This window comes from Salarias fasciatus, chromosome 1 (genome assembly GCF_902148845.1).
Source record: "Salarias fasciatus chromosome 1, fSalaFa1.1, whole genome shotgun sequence".
In the NCBI taxonomy this organism is placed as follows: Eukaryota; Metazoa; Chordata; class Actinopteri; order Blenniiformes; family Blenniidae; genus Salarias; species Salarias fasciatus.
The window spans coordinates 30,443,022-30,466,908 of NC_043745.1; the positions used below are offsets into that span (position 1 = coordinate 30,443,022).

At 43.3% G+C, this 23,887-nt stretch overlaps 3 protein-coding genes across 3 annotated transcripts in view; 2 read left to right on the forward strand and 1 right to left on the reverse strand.

Annotated features, from left to right (window-relative positions):
- Positions 1 to 44: 44 nt before the first annotated feature.
- slc12a1 (solute carrier family 12 member 1) lies at positions 45 to 12,321 on the forward strand. The gene is made up of 26 exons (XM_030089624.1): positions 45 to 310; positions 1,196 to 1,336; positions 1,576 to 1,651; positions 2,340 to 2,435; positions 2,852 to 2,991; positions 3,102 to 3,212; positions 3,297 to 3,408; positions 3,536 to 3,663; positions 3,908 to 3,992; positions 4,097 to 4,254; positions 4,337 to 4,444; positions 4,527 to 4,650; positions 4,824 to 4,925; positions 5,010 to 5,165; positions 5,258 to 5,357; positions 5,499 to 5,610; positions 5,699 to 5,839; positions 6,406 to 6,512; positions 6,761 to 6,843; positions 8,301 to 8,426; positions 9,027 to 9,155; positions 10,377 to 10,488; positions 10,696 to 10,782; positions 10,937 to 11,072; positions 11,184 to 11,251; positions 11,348 to 12,321. Exons 1-26 carry the CDS (start codon positions 65 to 67, stop codon positions 11,481 to 11,483), a joined length of 3,120 nt encoding a protein of 1,039 aa, XP_029945484.1. The 5' UTR covers positions 45 to 64; the 3' UTR covers positions 11,484 to 12,321.
- Positions 12,322 to 13,797: 1,476 nt separating this feature from the next.
- dut (deoxyuridine triphosphatase) lies at positions 13,798 to 16,362 on the forward strand. The gene is made up of 7 exons (XM_030089983.1): positions 13,798 to 13,966; positions 14,571 to 14,727; positions 14,914 to 15,005; positions 15,120 to 15,164; positions 15,247 to 15,321; positions 15,830 to 15,900; positions 16,224 to 16,362. Exons 1-7 carry the CDS (start codon positions 13,852 to 13,854, stop codon positions 16,278 to 16,280), a joined length of 612 nt encoding a protein of 203 aa, XP_029945843.1. The 5' UTR covers positions 13,798 to 13,851; the 3' UTR covers positions 16,281 to 16,362.
- A 495-nt stretch (positions 16,363 to 16,857) lies between these two features.
- The window catches only part of fbn1 (fibrillin 1), a 66,595-nt gene continuing 59,565 nt past the window's right edge, over positions 16,858 to 23,887 (reverse strand). The window contains 8 exon segments of the mRNA XM_030090005.1: positions 16,858 to 18,555; positions 19,959 to 20,136; positions 20,219 to 20,450; positions 20,857 to 20,976; positions 21,059 to 21,187; positions 22,694 to 22,810; positions 23,393 to 23,515; positions 23,746 to 23,871. Coding sequence (XP_029945865.1) covers positions 18,172 to 18,555; positions 19,959 to 20,136; positions 20,219 to 20,450; positions 20,857 to 20,976; positions 21,059 to 21,187; positions 22,694 to 22,810; positions 23,393 to 23,515; positions 23,746 to 23,871 — 1,409 coding nt within the window. The 3' untranslated portion in view covers positions 16,858 to 18,171.

Sequence of the window (23,887 nt, forward strand, 5' to 3'; positions counted from 1 at the left end):
CTCCACTTTTTTTTTTTTGAGTATTGTTGACTGATAAATCTGAGAGTCTCCTTCAGCATTCCTGATGGAGAGGTTCAGGTCTAGCAGAGGGGAGCACGTCAACCCTGCTTACGATGCCAACTTGGACGAGCCTCCTGTCTATCAGGAGCCCAATGAGAGCAGGATCATCCGGCCTTCGGTGGTCAGCGCCTTTGGTCACGACACTCTGGACCGAGTGCCCAACATTGACTTCTACCGTAACGCGGGCAGCGTGAGCGGTCACCGGGCCGTGCGGCCGTCCCTGCAGGAGCTCCACGATGTCTTCCAGAAGGTAAGTGCCTGTGTGTTTTTGAGTAATCCGACATTCAAAATACAGTTCATTGCCAGAAATGCTTTCCCTCTGATTGTCTCCTTGTCCGGCGGTACTTGATCTGCTCAACGTGCTCGTATGTATGACGTTTGTTTGTCTCTCGACTCAACCGAAAAGACTCCTGCTTTCATCCACGACTGATTGCTTAGCTGCAATATCGGTTCCCGTCGTGCACAATTCATTAACCAATGTTTAAAGCTCAGTAGGACGGTTTACAGTAGTCTGATTATTGTTACATCAAACATTCTCTCCACAGTTCGGCTCTTGTAACATTTTATTCAAATTCCTGTAAAACCAAGAGGACTTGAAATGTTAGTCCTCGAAATAAACAGCAATCAGTACACTTGACACACTTTACTGGTTTTTTTACTGCTTTTTACTGCTTTTTATAGACTGTATTGCCACAGACTTGGGTTTACATGTTGTTATAGTTCATAAGTTGACCCAGAAAAATATTTTTTCTGAACTCATAAAACGAGAGACGTTTCCGTGCTTGTAATCTGTTTTATGTTGGAACAGCCAACAGATTACGACATATTATATACTACCGTCGTCTTCGACCCTTCAGTCACAATAAAAGAACGTAAATTTTTTCACCAAGAATCGGTCATTCATTTCTCAGTCACCAATAAAATATTTTACAATCAGAGATAATGCTGGACCAAAGTAAATACAGTGAAGTGAAAATGGTTTTATTTCCACACAATAACATAGGAAACAACCAACGATTCTCCTTTTCCTTCAATGCAAAATGATGAATCATCACCAGCTATTCATGTTCAGCGTAGTTATGTTTGTGAGGATTATATTTTCAATTGTATTTTCCCCTCTAAATTCTCCCGACAGAACGGAGCGATCTCTGTGCTGGACACAGTCAAGGACGATGACGAGGAGAGTGAAGATGCCCCCTCCGATGATGTGGAATCTGCTGCTCCGATGCCCAGCGACAAAGGATCTGTCAAGTTTGGCTGGATAAGGGGAGTCATGGTAAGGGATTTTGGGTCACAGTGGGCCCATACATGCTTTTTCATGAACTAATGAAGTGTTCTGGAGAGAGGAGCGTGGTCTCCACACCACAGTCACTTCTGGCATCAAGAGGGAGAAACCAATACACCGATTTCTAATAATTTGTCTCGCACTTTTTAAATATAATTTGAAATTAATAGAAGCACATTAACATATGATCGTTATGAAGACTTTAAAGTGAAACTGTTTCTTTCCTCCAGGTGAGATGCATGCTGAATATCTGGGGTGTCATTCTCTTCATCCGGCTCTCCTGGGTGTTTGGACAGACGGGCTGGGGTGAGTGTAGCTATTCATTTATTTAATATATCAGCATTTTCAATAGATATTTGGCTAATATTTTTACATTAGAAATTATTGGAAAAAAAAATTCTCCATCATTAAAACTCCAAGATGAATGTAAAAGTTGAACCAGTTATATTTTCAGATTTTAATCTTGTCTGGTCTGTAACAACAGCAGGTAGATCATGCAAATCTGTGTTCTGGGACAGCTGTAGGAACTGGAAGAAATTAAGGGATCACAAAGTCCTCCACTCATTAGCAGGGAGACACTGAATTCAGACAGATTCAATTGAACGAGCCTCACTGAGCTCACATAATGATCTATACTTGTTCAAGTTCTGTTATCAGAGCCAAACTTCTTCAGGCGGGTTGATGGAAAAAGACGGAGAGAGAAAGAGAGAGAGAGAGAGAGAGAGAAAGAAAGAGATAAATTGTGTGAACGTTCTCATGAATGTGTTCGTTTCTTAAGAACTTATCGATCAGCAACAGCTTCTGTTCAGGCAGCGTAACTAAATGGTTTCGCAAAGTCGAGAAAGCCGCTGGCAGCAGGCAGAGCAGGTACAGCAGATGACTATAACTTATTGCCTCCCGGCTCCGAGTGTGTGTGTGTTTGTGTGCGATGCAACGACTGAGTGGCTTTCAGTTAATAATTGTTATTCTAAAGTGTCACATTTGTGATTCGTAGGTCTGGGAATTGTGGTCATTGCTCTCAGCTGTGTGGTCACCACCATCACCGGCCTTTCCATGTCTGCTATCTGCACCAACGGCGTGGTCAGAGGGGGTAAGTCAGCGTGCCGCCAACACACACGAGACAACGCCGTAGTAAGGATGATAAATGAATTGAGATATTGACCAACCTCGCTCATGCACATATTTAATTTATAACTCGTGAGAGCCACTGCAGTCAACACAGAAAGTAAAACATTATTTATGGAATTATTTTACCTGAGATAACACACGCTGATTCTGACAGAAAATCGTTCGCTAAGAAAATGAATACACCTCGAGGTCACTGTGTGCAAATAAAGACGCAGACTCAAAACGGTACCTGGCTGTCACGTTTCAAAGCCTCTCCTCTGTTTTACAACTCAGCTGACTTTTCCTGCCACTAAATCAATCAATCAGTGATGTTGTGATTAATCATCCACTAATGTATCACGCGTGTGTGTGTGTGTGTGCTTCATGTGAACATTTCAGGAGGAGCGTACTACTTGATATCTCGCAGTCTGGGTCCAGAGTTTGGAGGATCGATCGGCCTGATTTTTGCCTTTGCCAACGCGGTGGCTGTGGCCATGTATGTGGTGGGCTTCGCTGAGACTGTGGTGGAATTGCTCCTGGTGCGTGACGTTCTAAAGTTGAAGTTAAAAAAAAAAAAAAAAAAAAAAAAAAAAGCATATTTCCAATGATTTTCAATGTATAAACCTCTGCTTCTTTGGGTTACTCACAGGAATATGACTCCATCATGGTTGATCCATTGAATGACATCCGGATCATCAGCTGCATCACGGTGGTGGTGCTTCTGGGTATCTCAGTGGCTGGAATGGAGTGGGAGGCAAAGGTACCAAATCAGCATCAAGCGGGTTGATTTTTAGTTGTTGCAGAAATGACAAACGTAAACAAATTCTAATATTTGTCCCTATAGGCTCAGATCGTCCTGCTCGTTATTTTACTGGCGGCCATCGTGAACGTGTTTGCAGGAACATTCATGCCTGCCGACGATACAAGGAAGTCCCAAGGGTTTTTCGGTTATAGCGGTAAGACGCCCCATTTACCCCCTTGCAACACCTCAGTTACAAAACAGTCATTTAATTCACTCACCCAGTATTGTCATGGTTTGTTTCTCATTCTAACCTCTCCCACTCTCTTTCTCTCTTCTTACAGCGGAAATCTTCTTAGAGAATTTTGCTCCAGATTTCAGGGGTTCTGAGTCATTTTTCTCAGTCTTCGCCATCTTTTTCCCTGCCGCAACCGGTATCCTGGCAGGAGCCAACATCTCTGGAGACTTACGGGTAACTTGTTTTGTACAGCTTGTTTAAAAGAAGAATTAACCATCAGTATGGCACATAGATTTAAAACCAAAATGCAGAAATCCATTAAAAATGGAACAGTAGTTTGTTTTTTTAAATATCAACTCACATGAATTACATCAATGTTGACTCCCTGAATATTGGCTAGTCCTGACTTTTAGTTGTATTATCCTGACATAAGCACTTTACTTCATGGTCTCTAACTTATTATGGTGTGATTTTACAGGATCCCCAATCCGCCATACCTAAAGGTACCTTGCTGGCCATCGTGATCACTGGTATCACCTATCTGGCTGTGGCCCTGTGTGTATGTAAGTAATATTAAAATAATACTCCCTTCATGGACCACAACCATGCATGTACAGTATTATCTCACATTGGAGAAACCCTGAAATCTGTTCTCTTCTTTGGTCAGCTGCTTCCGTTGTCCGAGATGCCACAGGAAACGTTACAGACGCCATCATCTCGCCAATATTCTGTAACGGATCAGCAGCCGCTGCCTGCGAACTTGGCTTTGACTTCTCCTCCTGCGCTGAAAAACCGTGCGCCTATGGCTTAATGAACAACTTCCAGGTATTCAGTCTTTCAAGCTAATCTGCACACAGGGATGTCACCTGTATCCCTTCTTCATCGCGAATCATCCCTCATGATTCAGGTGATGTCCATGGTGTCTGCGTTTGACCCTCTCATCATTGCCGGAACCTTCTCAGCCACCCTTTCTTCCGCTCTGGCTTCACTTGTCAGTGCACCGAAAGTCTTCCAGGTCAGTACTTCACCACATTTCTTAATACAGAGTCTGAATTTTTGTGGTTGGAAATATCCACTGAAACACTGCCCCACATTAGGCTCTCTGCCAAGACAACATCTACAAGATCCTGCACTTCTTTGCCAAAGGATACGGCAAAAACAACGAGCCGATTCGCGGATACATCCTCACGTTCATCATCTCTGTGGCCTTCATTCTCATCGGTCGGTTCATTGATTTATCATGGTTGCACAATAACTTCTAATCAACTTGTTGAAATCACACTCATGCACCACACCTTCCCAGAAGTCAGAGTCCTTGTGCATTAAGTATGTTTGACATTTCTAATAGTCCTGGTGAAAAAAAAAATCCTCATTTCACTCCATTTGTGTTGTAGGTGATCTGAATGCCATTGCACCCATCATCTCAAACTTCTTCCTGGCATCCTACGCTCTCATCAATTTCTCCTGCTTCCACGCATCTTATGCCAAGTCTCCAGGTGGGTTTCCACAGAGTCGCTGATCGACGACAACTATCAGCCTTTCGGCTGTATTTCAACTCCTAACATGCTTCTCTTTTGCAGGGTGGAGGCCAGCGTACAAGTACTACAACATGTGGCTGTCCCTGCTGGGAGCCTTGCTCTGCTGCGCTGTCATGTTTGTCATCAACTGGTGGGCCGCTCTGATAACCTATGCCATCGAAATCCTCCTTTACATATACGTCACCGTCAAGAAGCCAGGTTAGCCCACTTGCCTGATTTGCTCAGAACTGCTGTCGTGATGTTCCTTGTATTGCAGAATTAACGTGTTGGGATCCATCCTTTCCTTCTAGATGTGAACTGGGGCTCATCCACACAGGCAGTGACGTTTGTGAGTGCGGTCGGCAACGCTTTGTCCCTTTCTGGTGTTGAAGATCACGTCAAGAACTTCAGGTGAGAGTCTTCATGCATTCACAAGTGTGATTGTTACAAAGTACACACCTTTAATGCAGTTTTATTAAATATGTGAAATGTGAACTGCTGACTCACTGAGGCTGAGTGAATCCTATTGTAAACTTTTTGCGTCTCGCTCAGGCCTCAGATGTTAGTGCTGACAGGTTCAGCACGGGCCAGACCAGCTCTTCTGGACCTGGCTCAGTCCTTTTCGAAGACCTTCGGGCTTTGTATCACCGCTGAAGTGTTTGTGGTAAGTTAAATAAGAAACCTAAAATCTTCTGAGTGTGGGAACAACATGAACAATACATTTGTGACGCTTATATTTCTCGTTTCTTCAGGGTGCAAGATCAGAGGCCCTTCAGGAGATGAACGCTGCCATGGAGAAAAACCAGCTGTGGCTGAGGAAGACCAAACGCAAGGCCTTTTATGCAGCCGTGGCTTGCGACGAGTTCAGGGACGGAGCTGACAGCCTGCTGCAGGTCAGTGAGATTATAATTTACTCACCTTCTTCTCTGATCGTCCTCCGATCAAAACTCGGATCTCAGCTTCACGCAGTTTTCATGTTGCCCCGCGTCTTCCTTACATGACTGACAGCTATTGCTCTGTTACGACTCTGACCCAGACATATCTCCACCATCGAGTCGGTACCTTAGAGCAGGAGGGAGAAGAGACTTAATGAGGAGCAGCAAAACAGGGTTATGGCTCTGACTATCACACTCCGGAGATAAGACATCTGCTCATTGTCAGGATTGCTTACTTCAAACAGCATGGCAGATTAAAAGCTATAATTGATTAACACTGCATTGGATGAGTCCCTGCAGACAAAGTGAGATCTGCTGAGCGATCTGGTCATAACTTCTGGTTGTAAAACGGCTTCATTGCTTTCTTGCCTCGGCCATTTTGAAACTTTTAAGAGAATGTTCTCTCCCTCTGCAGTTAAGAGGCTGGGGTTTAAAACCACAGGGTAAAATGGCGTCCGTGTGGCCTCCAGTTGATTCTGACCTTCGGGTTTGTGCCTTGACGTGTGCTGCCATGTTCTTCACAGGCCTCTGGTCTCGGCCGCATGAAGCCGAACACGCTGATGATCGGCTTCAAGAAGAACTGGAGGACCGCCGGCACAGACTCAGTGCAGAGTTATGTGGGAATACTGCAGTAAGTCACAGATAAAACAGTTATTAATTAATTTCCCTCATTATATGGCACTTAATGAAATACTTGAAAGAGCCGCCAAGACTTTAATGGCTTATTCGAGTCAGTTATTCACTCGCTGTAAATCGTGTTCACTGACAGAGAAAGACGTGGTTCATACTTTGAGAAGAACAGGAAGAAAAGTAAAATTGATCAGAAATAGCAATGGAGATCTGTATGGTGAGCGGCTGTCTTCCTCCTCTTCTTCACAGCGATGCCTTTGACTTGGAATATGGAACGGTGATCCTGAGGATAAGTGAGGGACTGGATATGTCTCACATTGTCGAAGAAGAAGGTGAGCTGAAAGTTTCAGGTGTGGAGGAAGAGAAAATATGATGTCCCGTCAGTGAACAGTTTCCCATTAGTTGTTCCCAAAGTTTGTTAGAAACTGGGCAAATAAACTTTCAAGATTACAGCACCAAATTCAGAGAATACATTCAAGACCAATGCTGAGCTAAAAAAAAAAAAAAAGAAGAAGGAAAAACAAACTTCTTTCTGATTAAGTTTGAAAACCTCTTGAGTCCCAGTTAATTGTATTTAAATGTGTCACCAGATGAAGGTCTCAGTGTGCCTTCTGGGATCACTTTTTCATCTTTTCATTCTCTTATGTTTTAACTGTTCTGTTGTTGCTGCTGTTGTGGCGTTACCCGGTTCGATAAAAATTAAAATGAATTACGGCGCATCAAAGCTTGGCAGGTTTATTGATACAGTACAGACAAGAAGCAATTCAAAGTGCCTCACAAAAACTTTAGAATATATTGACATAAATGATTAAAAGTACATTTGAGATCATTACCAACAAAAGTTAAAAGCACGACAACAAATAATTCAGAACATTACAGTAATTATAACTGTTCACTTTGTCACCTTTAATTCATTCATTCATTCATTCATTTTCTGCCGCTGCTCCCTTTCGGGGTCGCGGGTGGCTGGAGCCAATCCCAGCTGCTGTGGGCGAAGGCGGGGTACCTTTAATTCATTCCGTAAAAAAAACAAAAGTAAAAATGCACACAGATCTTTAATGCAGCAAGGAGAAGAAAACAAGTATCAGCCTTAATATTATGACCACTGAGAGATGGAGTTCATAAGACTGTCTATCTCTTTATTATAGGCAGGAACACTTTGTTCGAAACAGTGATCACTTTTAACAAGTTTGAAAGAGGTTAAAAAATTAAATCATGACTCTCCGACTGTGTCAGAACATTTTTAAAGCTACAGCACTTGTTCCTAATGTGCAGTAGATAGTCCTCATCAAAAATGGCTTGAAACTGTGAACCAGTGGTGCGAACTCGCTAATAAACAATGGATTTCAATCATAATGCCCTTAAAAAAGTATCAAGGCATGTGATCATTGTGTTCGTGTTTATAGGTATATGTAGACTTGCAATAGCAACAAAAAATGCATAAAACTGCATCAAAACTATGATAGAATGATCTAGAATCCCAATGAATTATTAAAAATATCAGGGCCTATTAAAACCTTTGCCTTCTTAAACTATAAAAATATATTGACCATTATGATTTGAAGGAACTTGACTGCCACTGTTTCAAAGGGCCTACAGTCACTGATTATAACAAAACAACACTGATAAGCAAAGGCACTTTGTTCTGTAAATTACAGGTATTTATTACTGTCAGGTAGTCAACAGATAAGATGACTAAAACAACAGATGGTTTTACAGCCGAATCATAAATAAGGAAGGGTCACAGTGATGACGTGTTTGTTTTTTGTTTTATTTCTTTGTCTTTCAGAAGAGATGATGAGGGCGGCAAAGGAGCAACGGGAACTGGAGAAAGAGACGATGCCCAACGGAGGAAAACCCAAAGGCCTCTTCAGGAAGTCCAGGAACTCCTCCCAGCAAGTGCTCACGACAAGAGGTATCTCATTACAGATTGTTTTTCGATACTTGAAAAAACAAAAAAAGTATCCAAGGCATTTAATGCATCAATAAGTTATTAGATATATTGAGAATGTGGGCATCTTTCTCACTCCCCACCGCCGGCACTCGTATTTTCTCTTCGTCAGGCAATAAAATGACACACATTTAAAAAATTAAACCAATGACTCACATCTTTTTTTTTTTTTTGGGGGGGGGGGGGGGGGGTAATTTCTCCACACTCACAGTGAGATATAATTGAATCAACCACTCCCACTAAAAAGGTCTCTGACGGTGTAATCCAATAATACGGTCGGTTTCGTTCCAGTTTCAGGAGCATCCCTTTAACCCAGACAGCAGAGGGGGCTTGCAGCCGCTCACTCCATCACACAAACACACACTGGGCACCGAGCTGCGTCTTGGCAGAGCAGCACTGGTCCCACATCCAACTTATTGGAATGTTACAATTGAGAAATGCCCGCTTCCGCTGATGTACAGCCTGTTCCGAATGTTTGTTTGCGTTAGTTTCCCCATCCAATTTCTATTATGTATAAATGATTTTACTCCCTACTGATGCTCTTCTTCTTCTTCTCTCTTGCAGTGTCAGTGTGCGGCCCGCCACCCGCTCAGGTTGCCAAGATGAATGAGAGGCTGACCGAGGCCGGCCATCAGTTTAAGAAGAAGCAGCCTAAAGGCACCATCGACGTGTGGTGGCTGTTTGACGATGGAGGTAGGAGTCGGTTTTGTGTACGCTGCCCCTGCTGATGCACCACACCTGTAGACGATCACAAATACACACAAAAACAAACGAACGAAAAACAATAGAGACCTTGTCCGGGGCTCTGTCCCTAAAAAAAAGAACGGAATCATGTCATGTCAATGCAATTGGCGGTGAGCGCTGAAGTAACCACTGCACAATAACAGCAGTTCATAAATGGGGAATAAATGTGTTAAACTAGCAATTTTCAGTGCGAACAAATCAATAATCTCCTTGCTTCTCTAAATTATTGTTTCTTGGAGCTGAAGATGATTTACAGCTCACTAATCCACCACAGGATCTACACAGACTGAAAACATGCATGATTTAAAGAAACTAATTCCAAATGACCCTCATATTGAATGGATTATAAGAGGGCAGCCGGTTTGATGATTGATCAGTCGTCTCTAAGGCTTTTGAATGAAAGATAACGAGGCCTGCAGATCAGCAAACAGCAGGCATTTAAAATCACAAATTAAGTCGACATGCACGAAAGGAAAACAAGCAGCGACAGGGGAGTCTGGACATCTTGGAAAAACAGTGCCCTCCATTTGCAGAAATTATGTTATTTCAAGTTATATGATTATAAACCTGCAGGTAAACTGTGCAGAGCGCTCCAGCGCCCGCAGCTCCGCAGCCCTCGACGCTTGAAAGCACACTTGATGAATATTATACACAAAATGACAGATTTGTGAAGTGGTTAAACTATATGATTGAGTATCTAGAAGCCTTCATTTGAATCTGATAGAACACTCCCCACCCTCTTCAACCTCCTCAGAATCAAACTGTAGTCTTCTCACTGTAGGCATGCTGAACACTGTAACACTGAGCCACTTACAGTGGTTTGCATCAGACTAGACGAGTTGATGGTCTCAAAGCCTGAGATGAAGTGGTTCTTTATGAAATCAAACACACAATAATCACAATGATTAGCAGTATAGTTCATCAGTTGTAGTGTTTAAAACCTAAAGGGGACTTTTGATTCTGGGGGTTTGGTAGTTCGATGGTAGAAAGGTCCGATCTGTTTTATGTTCAAAATCTCTTTACCGATCTCATCCAGTAATTTGCTGTATTTTTCATGCATCTGGCTGAAAAACTGAAAAAGTAAAAGCATTCATCATCACACAGATGAAACACAAAGCTGAGTGGATTGGAAAGACTGTTAAAAGAAGACTTTTTTCTTCCCTCTGTCAGGCCTTACCCTGCTGCTCCCCTACATCCTCACCACCAGGAAGAAGTGGAAAGACTCTAAATTAAGGATCTTCATTGCTGGGCAGCCTGGACGCAGCGAGCTGGATAAAGAGGAGTGAGTAAACAAATTAAGGCTTCACTATCAATTACGGCTTAATGTGTGGAAGTGAGATTGGGTACATTACCTGGAAAAAAAAAATCCCAATATGAAAATTCATGAGCCCACAACATCACATTACAGAAAATGAGATTTACCATTAAGATAGAATAAATACCTGCATTGACGCAAAGCCTAATCGATGTGTGGCGAATTGACTTGCAGGATGAAGTCACTGCTGCAGAAATTCAGAATCAACTGCAGCGACATCACCGTGGTCGATGACATCCACGTGCCCCCCCGATCTGAGAGGTAACCGTCTACGCTGCATTTCTCTGGGCCGATAGTGAGCCAGATGGCGCCGCAGTAATAGTGGAATTCAATCAACTCTTAATATCCGTGCATCATATGTTTGCAAATGAGAGTTTCCCAAAGTCACTTCATTTTGTTATCTGCATTCCGCCAGCTCCAGGAAGTTCGAGGAAATGATCGAGCCCTTCCGTCTGCGCGAGGGTTCCGGAGACAGCGTTCAGGCTGCGGCCATGAGGAAACAGAATCCCTGGAAAATCACCGACGAAGAGCTGAGCAGCTTCGAGGAGAAGGTAAAACCTAATGAAACCATACCGAACACCTATAGTTATGCATTTAACAGTAAGATGGGACTGAAATTAGTTTGTTTCAAAAGTAAATATGTTTTTGTTTTGTTTTTACAGACCAACCTCCAGATACGATTGAATGAGCTCCTTCAAGAACACTCAAAACTGGCCACTCTGATCGTTGTGTAAGTATCAACCTAAACCAGTGCTATCATGCTGTTTGCATTATATCATATTTAAATAGTCACTGATTTATTGTTTCTCCTCTTCACCCTTTGCAGGAGCATGCCCATCGCTCGTAAGGAATCTATTTCTGATTTCCTCTACATGGCCTGGCTGGACATCCTGACTAAGGATCTCCCTCCGACCCTGCTCATGAGAGGCAACCACAAGAGCGTGCTCACCTTCTACTCCTGAGCACCTGGTTGATGGTAATAGGAACAATAGTAGAGCCGTAACATACAGCGATTTTAAACTAAATCCGGCTGACAACATTTATACACCAGGACTCATTCAAACATGCAAGAAGTAAAAGACAGGTTTTATAAAGCTTTACCTTCGGCCCAAAAGTTTTATTATTTATCCACATTTTCTCTGCTCAGTCTGTTAAGGTTCTCTATGGATAAATTTTATACTTTTTTGCTAAATGAGTAGTTGAACTTTTACTAAGAAAAGCATCTTGATACTACAGTTTATGGCTACAAAAGAAAAAAACATTTGACTGTTTTGTTGTGCTGCCAGAGTCACATCACTAAATGTTTTAATTTGATGTCTGTGCATAAGTCTGAATGTGAATTTAGCAACACAGGTGATGTTTAAGCTTCTCACAGTATTGGCTCAGGACTAAAGCATGACTAAAAGTGTAGAAAAGGAACTTAAAGTCATAATTTGGGGTTGAAATGACCTGGACTTGGCCAGACCACTTCTATGAACAAAAACAAACAAAAACACGGCTGCTACAAAAGTTACACTAAGTGACTGTGACTGTAAAGTAAATGTACATAGTAGACATATGACATCAATACAAGTACCTTAATTAATAAAATGACACTACCATTGTTACTTTATGTTTCATCTAAATATTTGGTGATATTGATTTGATCTTCAGTATATTCACTGAGTGTAAAATACATAGCCATGATACAATATCTGTAATGTTATTATCACAGTACATCTGAAATTAAATATTGAAAACTGTCAATCCAAATCATTTGTATATTTTAGCCTACTGACTGTCTTTCTTTTTGAAAATGGAACCGTGATCACATCAATAAAGGCTTTAATACCAATTTTAAGCTGTAATGCCTGTTTCCTTTAGATATGGCAAGCAGATGGGTTCATTTATATTGGTGTTTATCTATAATAAAGTGTCACTGGTGGGAGAAACTGTCTGTTTTCCTGAGTTTAGGAAGTACTGAGAGAATATACAGTTGAGGTGGGATAAAACATGAAGAACACCAACAAGGTTTAACAGACCAAGCTGCTGAAAGAGGCAAAAATCACATGAAATGATAAGAAGGAAAATCACAGAGAACACAGAAGAAGACCAGGTGTGTGTGTGTGTGTGTGTGTGTGTGTGTGTGTGTGTGTGTGTGTGTGTGTGTGTGTGTGTGTGTGTGTGTGTGTGTGTGTGTGTGTGTGTGTGTTCTCGTATTTCTATCCTTGTTGGGGCCAAATGTCCCCACAAGGATAGCAAAACGTGAAACGACGTGCCTTGTGGAGACCTTTTTCCGGTCCTAAGTAGGAGAAACAGTGTTTTCTTGACCATGTTGTTGTTACTGAAAAAAGTAAAAGTGCAAAAACATTTCTTTAGGGTTAGGCTTTGTTGTGGTGTGGGTTAGGGTTAGGGTAAGGGTCAGGGTTAGGGGCTAGACATGAATGGGAGTCAATGGACGGTCCCCACGAGGATAGAAATACGAGACTGAGCGTGTGTGTGTGTGTGTGTGTGTGTGTGTGTGTGTGTGTGTGTGTGTGTGGGACAGAGCTGACAATACTCAAGAGTAATCGGAGGGAGACACCTGCAGGGAGAAGCACTTCACATCCAACGCCACATTCAAATGTGAACAATGGTAGAACCGCAATTAAAAAACAAAAACAATACCTTTACAATGTTAATGTGACTGAACTAATAGTTCACAATTCACGGCTGCAACCAACACAGGTTATTCTACAGCTTAAAACAAACTTTCTGTCACTAATAACTTTTTGAACAGATTTGGAATTAGGAGTATTGGCGTGAATATGACAACCTGACTGATGAAAGAGGCTGAAATGCAGGAAAAACTCATCCAACTTAACGAGCGGTACATCAGAAATTTCAAGTCTTGAGATATTGTCATGAGATTACTCAACCTGTGCCTCTTTGGAGACAGTTGTGGGGTTTTGTTTGTGTGTGTGTTTCTTTTCCTTTGTCCCAAAGCTCAATACCCTAGTTTGAAACGTGGGGTCTGTACTCCAGGTCATTTCTTTTTCTCCAACTCCAAAGAGGTGCTTGTTAGGTTGATTGGTGATTGACAATTATTCACAGGTGTGTGGATTGTGTTCCCTGGTCATTTACTGGCAACTTGTTCACAAGGAGTTGCATTTGTTTACAATTTGAATGATTTTCTCCTCTGCGCTGCTGCGTGGCTGACTGGAGAGGAGGAAAAACAGAAGGAGGAAGATGAAGAAGACGATGACGAGGTGAAGGAGGGAGGGGGGAGAAAGAGAAGGAGGAAGAGGCGTGGTTGGGAGCGAGCAGCCGATATCGCTCCAACGGGAAACATCTCTACGTCATGAAAACAACATGACAGCCACGCTGTTGAGGCTGCAGGCGCTTCAGCTACGCTCGCGGCTTTGTGAGGCTGCTCCACGTTTCTTGGGACGACACCTCCACTCTCACGTGGTCTCTAATAGCAAAGGCAAGCAGGAAACTCGATTCGAAAGCTCCGTCCGCTCCATGACGGGTGTTTGTTGACGTTCGCTCTGCCAGCCTGTCGAGCTGTCCCGGTTTAAAAGCATATAGACGCTGTGTAACATATCGACCGTTTATTGGCCGCGTTAGCAGAAGCAATACTGTGAATAAGATGCACTTTTATTGCTAATTTTGTGGTTTTATACGACTTCGTGTGTCTTTAATCTGAGAAACATCGTATTTACATCGACAACTCTCGCGAGATTCCGTTGGGTCTCGTTATGACGTGTGTCTTCGAGCTCAATTTATAATTTCTATCATATTTAAAAATATGCATCCAGCACGTCTGTAGCAGCTCCCATAAGCTATTTTAGTCCATTTAAAAAATATTCTGCTGTATTTTTTCCGTTCACGCTGCGCTGCGTGCGTGATGACGTGTTAGAGGCGGGGCTAATTTGGCGCCACTTCAAGGCGGGAGATTCATTCAGTTGTGCCGCCAAGAAACTGGAGCAGAACTGAGGGCGCTGGTCGTAGCGTTAGTTACATTTAGCATATTAGGTGTACTCTCCGGGTTTATAACTGTGAACACTCTGCCACCATGCCTGTCCTAGAGGCAACAGACGTTTCTGCAATCTCTCCATCAAAGAAGGCCAAGAGGGAAGCACAGCTGGCAGAGGAAAAACCCGTCCTCAGGTTTGCTAAGCTGTCTGAACATGCTACTACACCTACCAGAGGCTCGGCTAAAGCTGCAGGATATGACCTCTACAGGTTGGTTAAACTTTAGTTTGCTGATTGTGCATCATAAGAAAGAGTTTAGCCACGTGGAACAGTATGACTGCTGTACAGTTCAGCTGTAACTTCTGTGCAAACTTTATCTGATGCCATGAGTATAAGTGGGTTTATTCTCACCGTAGCTTCCAAACTAACTAACCTAATTTCTTGAATTTCTAACAGTGCATATGATTACACCATCGGTCCTATGGACAAGGCCATTGTGAAGACTGACATTCAGATTGCAGTTCCACATGGCTGCTATGGCAGAGTGGGTGAGTGTTAGTAACCTCCAATGTGAACTTGTTATTTTTTCTGGATCTACTGGACGTTTCTGTCAGTCTAAAACATAAAATAACTATGTTTTGGTATATTTTTTGTCTTCCCAGCTCCACGCTCTGGACTGGCAGCCAAACACTTCATTGATGTCGGTGGTGAGTCTCTGCCTATATGACTTGAGTCATTTACACACACACACACGTACATCATTTCAGTCCCTCTGTTTGTCCTCCTCAGCTGGAGTTGTCGACGAGGACTACAGAGGAAATGTGGGTGTTGTGCTCTTCAACTTCAACAAGGATGCATTCGAAGGTGAGCTGTGGCATCAGTGAATTGTACTTTACTTAAATGGCATATTGAGGCATTTTGTACTGCATTGTGTTGACATTCTCTGGTGAGAAAAGAATCTTGCTTGCTCGCTCCACCTGTAACGAATGTGTCAATTTTAATCTTAAAGTCGTGTGTGACTCAAGTGATGTTATTACTCACCTTGCTACAGCAACCTTTCTTACAGGATGTTATTCCTGGAGGAATTCTTTGTGTTTGTGTTACTAAACGATTCTGGACTCCTTGCACAATTCCATCAAGGTTGTTGATGTACTTGAACGCTCTCACTCCTACAAAGACCAAAGCGTTTGCAGTCTTATTATTCACGTCCCTGGCTCTCAGCAAAAATTAAACTGTCAGTAACAGCATGACAATATTCTGTTCTTCTGTGCATCCTGTAGAGACGTCATATAAGGTGTAGCTGCTATTGCCATCAGAAAAGTAAGAGAAGTTATAAAGATAAATGCAAAGTTCTGCTTGTCTGTCTCCTCAGTGAAAAAGGGGGACAGAATTGCTCAGCTGGTGTGTGAGAAGATCTGCTACCCGGATCTGGTGGAGGAAAAGGTGAACTTGAGATACATCTGCTCTGTTGCCACTACATTAGATACAGAGGATCAAAAATGCTAAATAAACAATTAGTTGTGTTTGATACTTAGGTGAGAAAGGTTTTAAGGTTTTGGCACTGATGTTTGTAGTTGTCTTTTTTTTTCTTATCCATCTGGGACAGCAATTACTCATTTATTCAGTATGTTGTACTGTTGAAACCAACGTCTCAAATCAGCTCAAGTGCTCACATCACATCGCAACGCTGTTGAATGTACACCTTTACTATAAGACATCATAATAGTTTCAATTTATCATTTTTTTAAAAGTGGCTTTTCTTTCAGACTCTTGATGAGACGGAGCGTGGTGCCGGAGGTTTCGGATCAACAGGAAGCAACTGACAGCTAAAAATGTATGAAGACTCCAAATGCAGTTTGTTACAGTAATCTAAATGGCGTGCAAATAAAGATCGTTTTTTTCATAGTTTGAGTCAGGTCTTCTTTATTATCTTGTGTTCTTGAGTAAGATGTCATAATTTGAAGAGGGGGGGAATAAAACTCTCTTCCAGATGTCCACACGGGGGCAGTACAGGACAGGAAAGCAGTCGAAGCCTCATCAGTTAGAATGTAAACTGAACAGCCATAACATTATGACCACCGGCACAACATTGTAGGGAGTTTCTGTCCAAACTGCCCTGGTGCATCGAGCAATACACCCCACTGATGCTGCAGTATCTCACTTCAAGATGTTCTTCAAGTAATGTGAGCTGTGATGTGGGGCCTCCACTGCATGGCGTGCAGCCGTGATCCTGTCGCAGGTTCCTGATCATTACCGGCCACAACAGACTGGAAACAAAAGCTGCGGTTTTAGAGATGCTCTGACCCGGTTGTCATCAAACTCGCTCAAATTTCTCACCCTGTCCACTTCTTATGCATGGTTGTGATTAACAGCTGGATAGAGGGGAAACACAGCAGTGAGTACATGTACATCAAAAATATGTTTTTATTGTGAATTTACAACTAAACCCTCACTGATGTGAACAGAGAACACAGACTGGTGTCAGGCTGGTCCGCGGCAATGCAGCACTGATTTTGCTTGTGAGAGATTGTGTGGCCAGGAAGACCTCAGTGCATAATCATGAAGGCCCAGGTTTGGCATCATCAATGTGTCTTGTGTGTGTCTGTGTCTGTGTGTGTGCATGTGTGTATGTATACACAGTTTATAAAGGAAGTAGTTGGTCATTATAAGCACCATTACAACCCCCACTATTCCAGGGGCTTCCTCTAGTTTACAAATGCTTCATAGATTAAAAGTGGCATTGATTATTACAGTATAAACACAATGTACATGTAGTATAGAGGAGAGCAGACAGGCTATGAAGCGAGCTGTTACGGCTGCAAAGACATAAAATCTTCAGGATGGCCGCCGGGATCGTGTCTTATTGACTACTGAGTTCTGAATAGTAGTACAGTGCATTCATGACTTTACGTGTGATGTGTTGCTAGCACCAGTAAATATGAAATATTCTAATCAGTAGGAAAGATGGAAAAGCGTAGTTTAAATATGCAGTAGAAGTCATTCAAGCTCAGACATGGCTACATCTCAATAGTCCATAGTTTGTTCCTTTCCTCTCCAAATAAGTCTCAAACTTTTTCCTTTTTTTTTTTTTTAATCTTCACTCCTTTAAATTAAGATCTGAAGGAAGGAGAAACGAGTTAACTTCCAGGTTTGTTCAGTCATATACCTGAGGGGAGGAAATGAATTTATTTCAGACTATTGGGACTCACCCTTTTTTCCTTCAAAACAGGCTGAGTTCTAAAAAAAAAAAAAAAAAAAAAAAAAAATCTAAAACAAAAACCCAGCTTTCTGCAGTCCACATGCCCTTCAAAGTGGCATCTGATTCCACATATCATTATACAACAATAAACCCTACAATTAAAAACCCTATTTACGCCATCAATAGTGCTTTAAACACAGCTGGAGTTGCGGGTGGGAGCAATATGTGTTTCATTTGCCTGTAATCTTTCACACTACCTCATTCAGCTGGTATTTTTCCACAGAAATTGTATCTATGATATGTAGAATCATCTTTGGTAATTAAATGACGCAGTCCCTCTCCCTCCCACCCCCTTCTCGTCTCTTTGGTGGCGAGCTCTTCTCCTCGTAGGAGCAGGCAGAAGTTGCCCCAAACTACTGACCCAGAGTCAGAAGCGTTTGGCCTTGCGGGGAGTGTGAGGCTGACACCGGGTGAGCAGCTGCTGGCAACATCTGCCTCTCTCAGTCTGGTGATGGTTAATGGAGGATGATCTGCACCCTCATCTTCAGTACGTCTCCCAGCTGTCCTGTGAGGTAGTCTTTATCGTGTTTGTCCTCCAGCTCAGCCAGTTCCTTCTTCCTGAAGAGGGGCATGCTGCTGATCTGCAGCTGGTACGCCCCCGGCGCCAGAGCCTTCCTCTTGCTCAGATGCAGGTAGCTGACGCCATTCCTCTGGTTGATTTTAAAGGAGCCGTCTTCGTTTCCGAAGTCAATGTTGTAGCGCACGTGGTCGCTGAGCGTGGACAAGGCCGGGGTGAACTCCAGGATGTGGTCACGGTTGCTCAGGTCGCTGATGTTGAGGTGGAACTGGAGAGTGTCTTCGATGTCCACACTGGCCAGGCTGACCATGTCTTCAGTGAGCTGTGGACAAAGAGACGATCCAGATGAGGTGAGAGGATGTGGGACGGGTCACATGTGCATTTTATTAATCAAGAGGCAAATCAGGCGTTTCATGAGAACCATCCCGTCGACATTTGAGCAAAGTTGAGGTAATTTCTCTCATAAGTGCACCTTCCTCCACATCTAGCATCAAAAAGTCGACTAGAAAGCACTCCCTCATCGCAAAGTACAATTATTATTTTTTTCTCAAGTATTTTTGCTAGAAATTTCCTACATTGTGGGGAAAAACAGTTGTGGAATCCGGACACTTTCTATTATTTATGTAGAAGACCTAAAAGTAGTCACATTTAAACACAGTGAGCCAACCAGGGGCGTAAAATAAATGTGTTTCTTTTAAGTAAATAAACCTTCAATCTTCAAAAATACAGAGTGCATGACCTCGTGGTTTAAAGGCCCACTGAAGTGGTGACAGAGTGCCACTTATTTCTGTATATTTACACATTTTTACTCAAAATGCTTTGAAGTAGAGGAGGTGTGTTTATAATTTGACAGTAGCTGCTGTATATGTATTATACATCCCAATCAAGTCGTGCTGATGCTGTTTTTGATGCAGAGGACGCACGCACACACACACACACACACACGCTCAGTCTTGTATTTCTATCCTTGTGGGGACTGTCCATTGACTCCCATTCATGTCTAGCCCCTAACCCTGACCCTTACCCTAACCCTAACCCACACCACAACAAAGCCTAACCCTAAAGAAATGTTTTTGCACTTTTACTTTTTTCAGTAACAACAACATGGTCAAGAAAACACTGTTTCTCCTACTTAGGACCGGAAAAAGGTCCCCACAAGGCACGTCGTTCCACGTTTTGCTATCCTTGTGGGGACATTTGGCCCCGACAAGGATAGAAATACAAGAACACACACACACACACACACACACACACACACACACACACACACACACACACACACACACACACACACACACACACATTTAAAACCATTTCACAGGAAGACTAATGGAGTTTGTTGTGACAGTTATTTGCAGAGATCAAGAGATGATTGAACAACAAGCCCAAAGACAAATCTGACATTGGAGTGAAAAGCTGCACTTCACGAGGTCTTGAAGGTCTTTGTTCATCGTCTGGTTTTATTCTGCCCTCACTAGCTTCTCTCATCGGAGGTGTTTTGACTTCCTGCCCTCGTGTCCTCTGCATGCTGATTACAGCAAGCCCATCTTAATGTGTTTCACCTGCGTCTTCCTCCCTTGTGTATAAAATCTGTGCCGGTTGGGTCTTTTTTCCCATGTGTGAATCAACTGTCCCCTGGTTTTGACTGACTGCGTTGGATCTTTTCTCTATAGAGACGCTCTTCAGTTCCCTGTTTTTGTGACTTTACGTTTGCATGCAGGTTACCTGCATGCTTTCAAGAGGTTCCTCCTGTGTCGAGTTGGTGCTGCGCCGCTGGCGTCCCTTCTTGGGATAGCCGTTGATCTTGCATTCGTAGCAGGCCTCGGGGGAGAGAGAATTATCGTCTCCCTCGCCGGCCTCCCCGCCGGGGGTGCTTGTGAAGCCCATGCCGGTGACACAGTGCCTGAAACATAAACGAGGCCATCAGTCTACAGAAACACCTTCCTGTCACACACACACACACACTCAGTGGCAAACTCTCGCACCCTTGTCCTGCGCGGAAGTATCCCGGCGGGCATCCGCACAGGTAGCCCCCGTCAGTGTTGGAGCATCCGAACTTGCAGGGGTTCTGGCTGGTGGAGCACTCGTTGATGTCCGAGCAGCCGCCGCTGTTCTGCTCGTAGTTGAAGCCGGTGGGGCAAAGGCAGCGGAAGCTCCCCAGGGTGTTGTGGCACGACGCTCCCCCGCAGATCTGGCTGTTCAGGCACTCGTTTTCGTCTGGGTCGGCGGGAAGCGGAAGGGAAGTAAACAAACCAGGGGTCAGTCAAGTTAAAGGACACAAACAATACTGGGAAAGTATGCCATGCCCGCAGTGAATATGAAGAGTGATACGGACTAAAAATAGATGTTTGACGGACAAAAATGTGTGTGACATGTTGAGAATTTCCTTTTTGACTGGCCTTGCCACATTTACGGACACAGTTGAAAGGAAAACATTTGAGAGATATTTATATTAGAAGGACGGCAGCAGGAAAGAAATGAAAGACGAGTTGTTTTGTTTAAATGAAAAAGTTTCCAGACTGGACTTCAGCTGAGGGCATTAAGGTTTCATGCTTCTTATTTTAGCAACCAAGCAAGCCCCAAATGAAATTATTTCTGGTAGGAAAAATACTTTGTCACACACCGACACACTGGTTCCACTGGTAGTGCTGCAGGTAACCCTGAGGACAGCTGCACCTGTATCCCCCCACCAGGTTCTGGCAGCCATGCTGACACCTGTGGTTACCGTCACACTCGTCCATATCTGTCAAGGACCAACAAGGGAACAAAATTACTCCAGTAACCTCCTCATTTCGGCAATGAATCAGCCGGCACCGCGCTCAGACCTTCACAGCTTTGTCCATTGGGATCTAATGAGAATCCCCGCTGGCAGTCGCAGTTGAAGCTCCCTGGAGTGTTTTGGCAGACGCCGTTGGAGCCGCACAGATTAGGGTCTGATGCACATTCATTGTTGTCTGCAGTGAAAGGAGGGAAGGGTTCAGATGAGGGTAAAACTGGAGACATGATATAAAGGCTGATTGTGGCCCTGATCTGAACGAGATGAGTCAGTTTATAAGTTTGAACCGAGGTGACAACAGTTATTTAACAGACAAGGCAGACTGTTGGTACTGGAAGTCTGACAGTCTGATGGGATTCAAAGGTAAAAATTCCTCACTCGCTCCAGCAGGATCTGACCAGACGAAGTAATTACATTTTTTTTAGAGTAAATGTTTATCCCGGATGTCGACAGCAGTTGACATTCGGTTCAAATTTTCCCTTCAAAATTCACGAGACATGTTTGATTGTTGTGACTTGAATCGACGCAATCTGAAAACGATTATGTTGTTTAAGCCGTTTGGAGACTCAAAGTGTGGAGGCATGTAAACTTTAAATCTCAGCAGCTGGATGCGTGATCACAGGGTCTTTTCATAAATGTGTGACATTTTAAGTTTGGACCTCTGTTTGTTCTGTCAATACGGGAGACAATGTGGACAAAATAGTGACTGTAGTGTCTTTTTTTTTTTTTTTTTTTTTTTTTTTTCCAGAAACTAACATGTTGGTCGCAGGAATGCGTTGGCGAATTAAAACCTTTAGATGAGTATTTGCCAGCAAGGATTTTGGTTTGTGTTTTAGTGTCTTACATAAACAGATCAGAAAACTCCAATTCAAACATTGTAACTTGTTTTTTCTCCTTTATTTTTGTCAGTTAATACCACATCCACACCTACTGGATGTCATTTTCCAGGGGTAATCCCTCAGTCAAACCTTGACGGCCTCGTGTCTTTGACTTGACGTAAGGTCATGGGAGCTGCTTTATGGCCTGGAAAAAAAGCTTGTGGTCGTCATGGTGATCCACTGCGATGTTCCATAACAAAGCCTTGCTAAGCTGACATGACCACAAACCGGCCTGACCTAATAAGATCAGTGTGATATCAGCCGGAGTTCATTAACACTGACAAGAAGGAGCTTCAGGGGTCCTTCATGAGCTAAACTGGAAGTGCTATAATACGTGACACTGTAGGAGAGCAGAGAAATGTGTGTACAGGCAGGAAAGTACACACAGAAAACAATAATTAATGTAAAGAGCCATTCACGAGAATGTGACTGCAGTGGAATAAAGAAATGATCCAACCAAGAAATTGTCACCCTGTTCCTTAACCTGGCACTGACACACACTGGGTGTGTCTGAAATGTGGTAAGTGGCTTGATGAAATGACTCTACAAGGGTTTTGGCATGTGATCATTCTTAAGGTCGGTGATGGAATTGTGTTTGGAATATGCAAATTAGCAGCCTCCATGGTCAAATTGTTCATGTTTGTTCCATATTTTATGTGATTAATGCATTTTTTATGCTGTTTGTAAGTTTTCTGATTGCACTTTGTTAAAACTTGTATTTAAAAGCGTCAATTAAGTCCTTGCATTAAAAAAATTTGCTCTACACATTTACCTGCCTTCTTGTGTTTGTGTGTGAGTGTGTTTACCGATGCAGGCAGTGTGGTGCTGGGTGAAGCCGGGAGGACACTTGCAGGTGAAGCCACCAATGGTGTTCACACACAGGAACTGACAGTTATGCTGTTTGGTCGAACACTCGTCCAGATCTGGGAAAAGAAACAAAGATGTAAAGATGTGGCACGAAATAAAATCTGAGATTGTAAAAACTGTTCATGCAGTGCACTGAGGTTGGTGTGTTTGGAGTTGTGTCAGATCACTGCGTGCTCTACTGTATGGGGGCTGCTCTCAAATTCCAGTCCTTCTACAGTCACTGACCTACAAATGAACTGCAAATGAACCAGACACCGGAAACACAGAGGGGTACAGGAGAGAAGGGGGGCGGATTGAAGCTATGGTAAATAAAGATGAAAGAGGCACTCAACACTGTGGAGCAAACCTATTTAGTATCTGTAAGCAAGCGCAATAAACAGAAACACGGACAAATGCGCTGTGTCACAGGCTCTGGACGCAGGGCGCATGTTCATAATCAAGTCTTTGCACGTGCGTGCAATATGTGAGACGAAGCGTCTCAGGACGGTGAGCAGAACACTGGCAGAGGGCCCGGCCCACTCGGCACTGCAGCAGATCTATCCTGGGAGCGAACCCGTGCAAGTAGAGAGTCGCTGAAATCGAGCGATCTGAGAAGCATCAGCCTTAAAGTGGCTCCACTGGAAATGTCTGAATGTCACCTTTGCAGCTTTTTCCGTCTTCCTGCAGGATGTATCCTCTTGGGCAGGAGCACTGATAGCCTCCCTCTGTGTTCTTACAGATGAAGTTACAGGGCTTTGGTGCCTGGATGCACTCATCCACATCTAGAAAAAGAGGGTCAGACTTAAAGAGGGGGAAGACAGAGGGAGTTTGATTCTCAAGCCAAACATTCCATAAGGGGAGATGATGAGACGGACAGACTGCATTTTTCAGAGGAGTGTGTGGGCAGTCCACCCACATAGCTTCAGTCCTTTACTAGACAGCAGGAATGAGAACGGGAGGTTGGAAAAGGAGTCCATGAAGAGCAAATTCTGGAGGTGCACTGGAACCTTACCCACACACAGAGTGCCGGTGATGTCCGTGGTGTAGCCCGGTTTGCAGACGCAGTTATAGGAGCCCAGAGCGTTGATGCACTGACCGTTCTTGCACAAGTTGCCCATCACACGACACTCGTCAATATCTGGACAGGAACAACC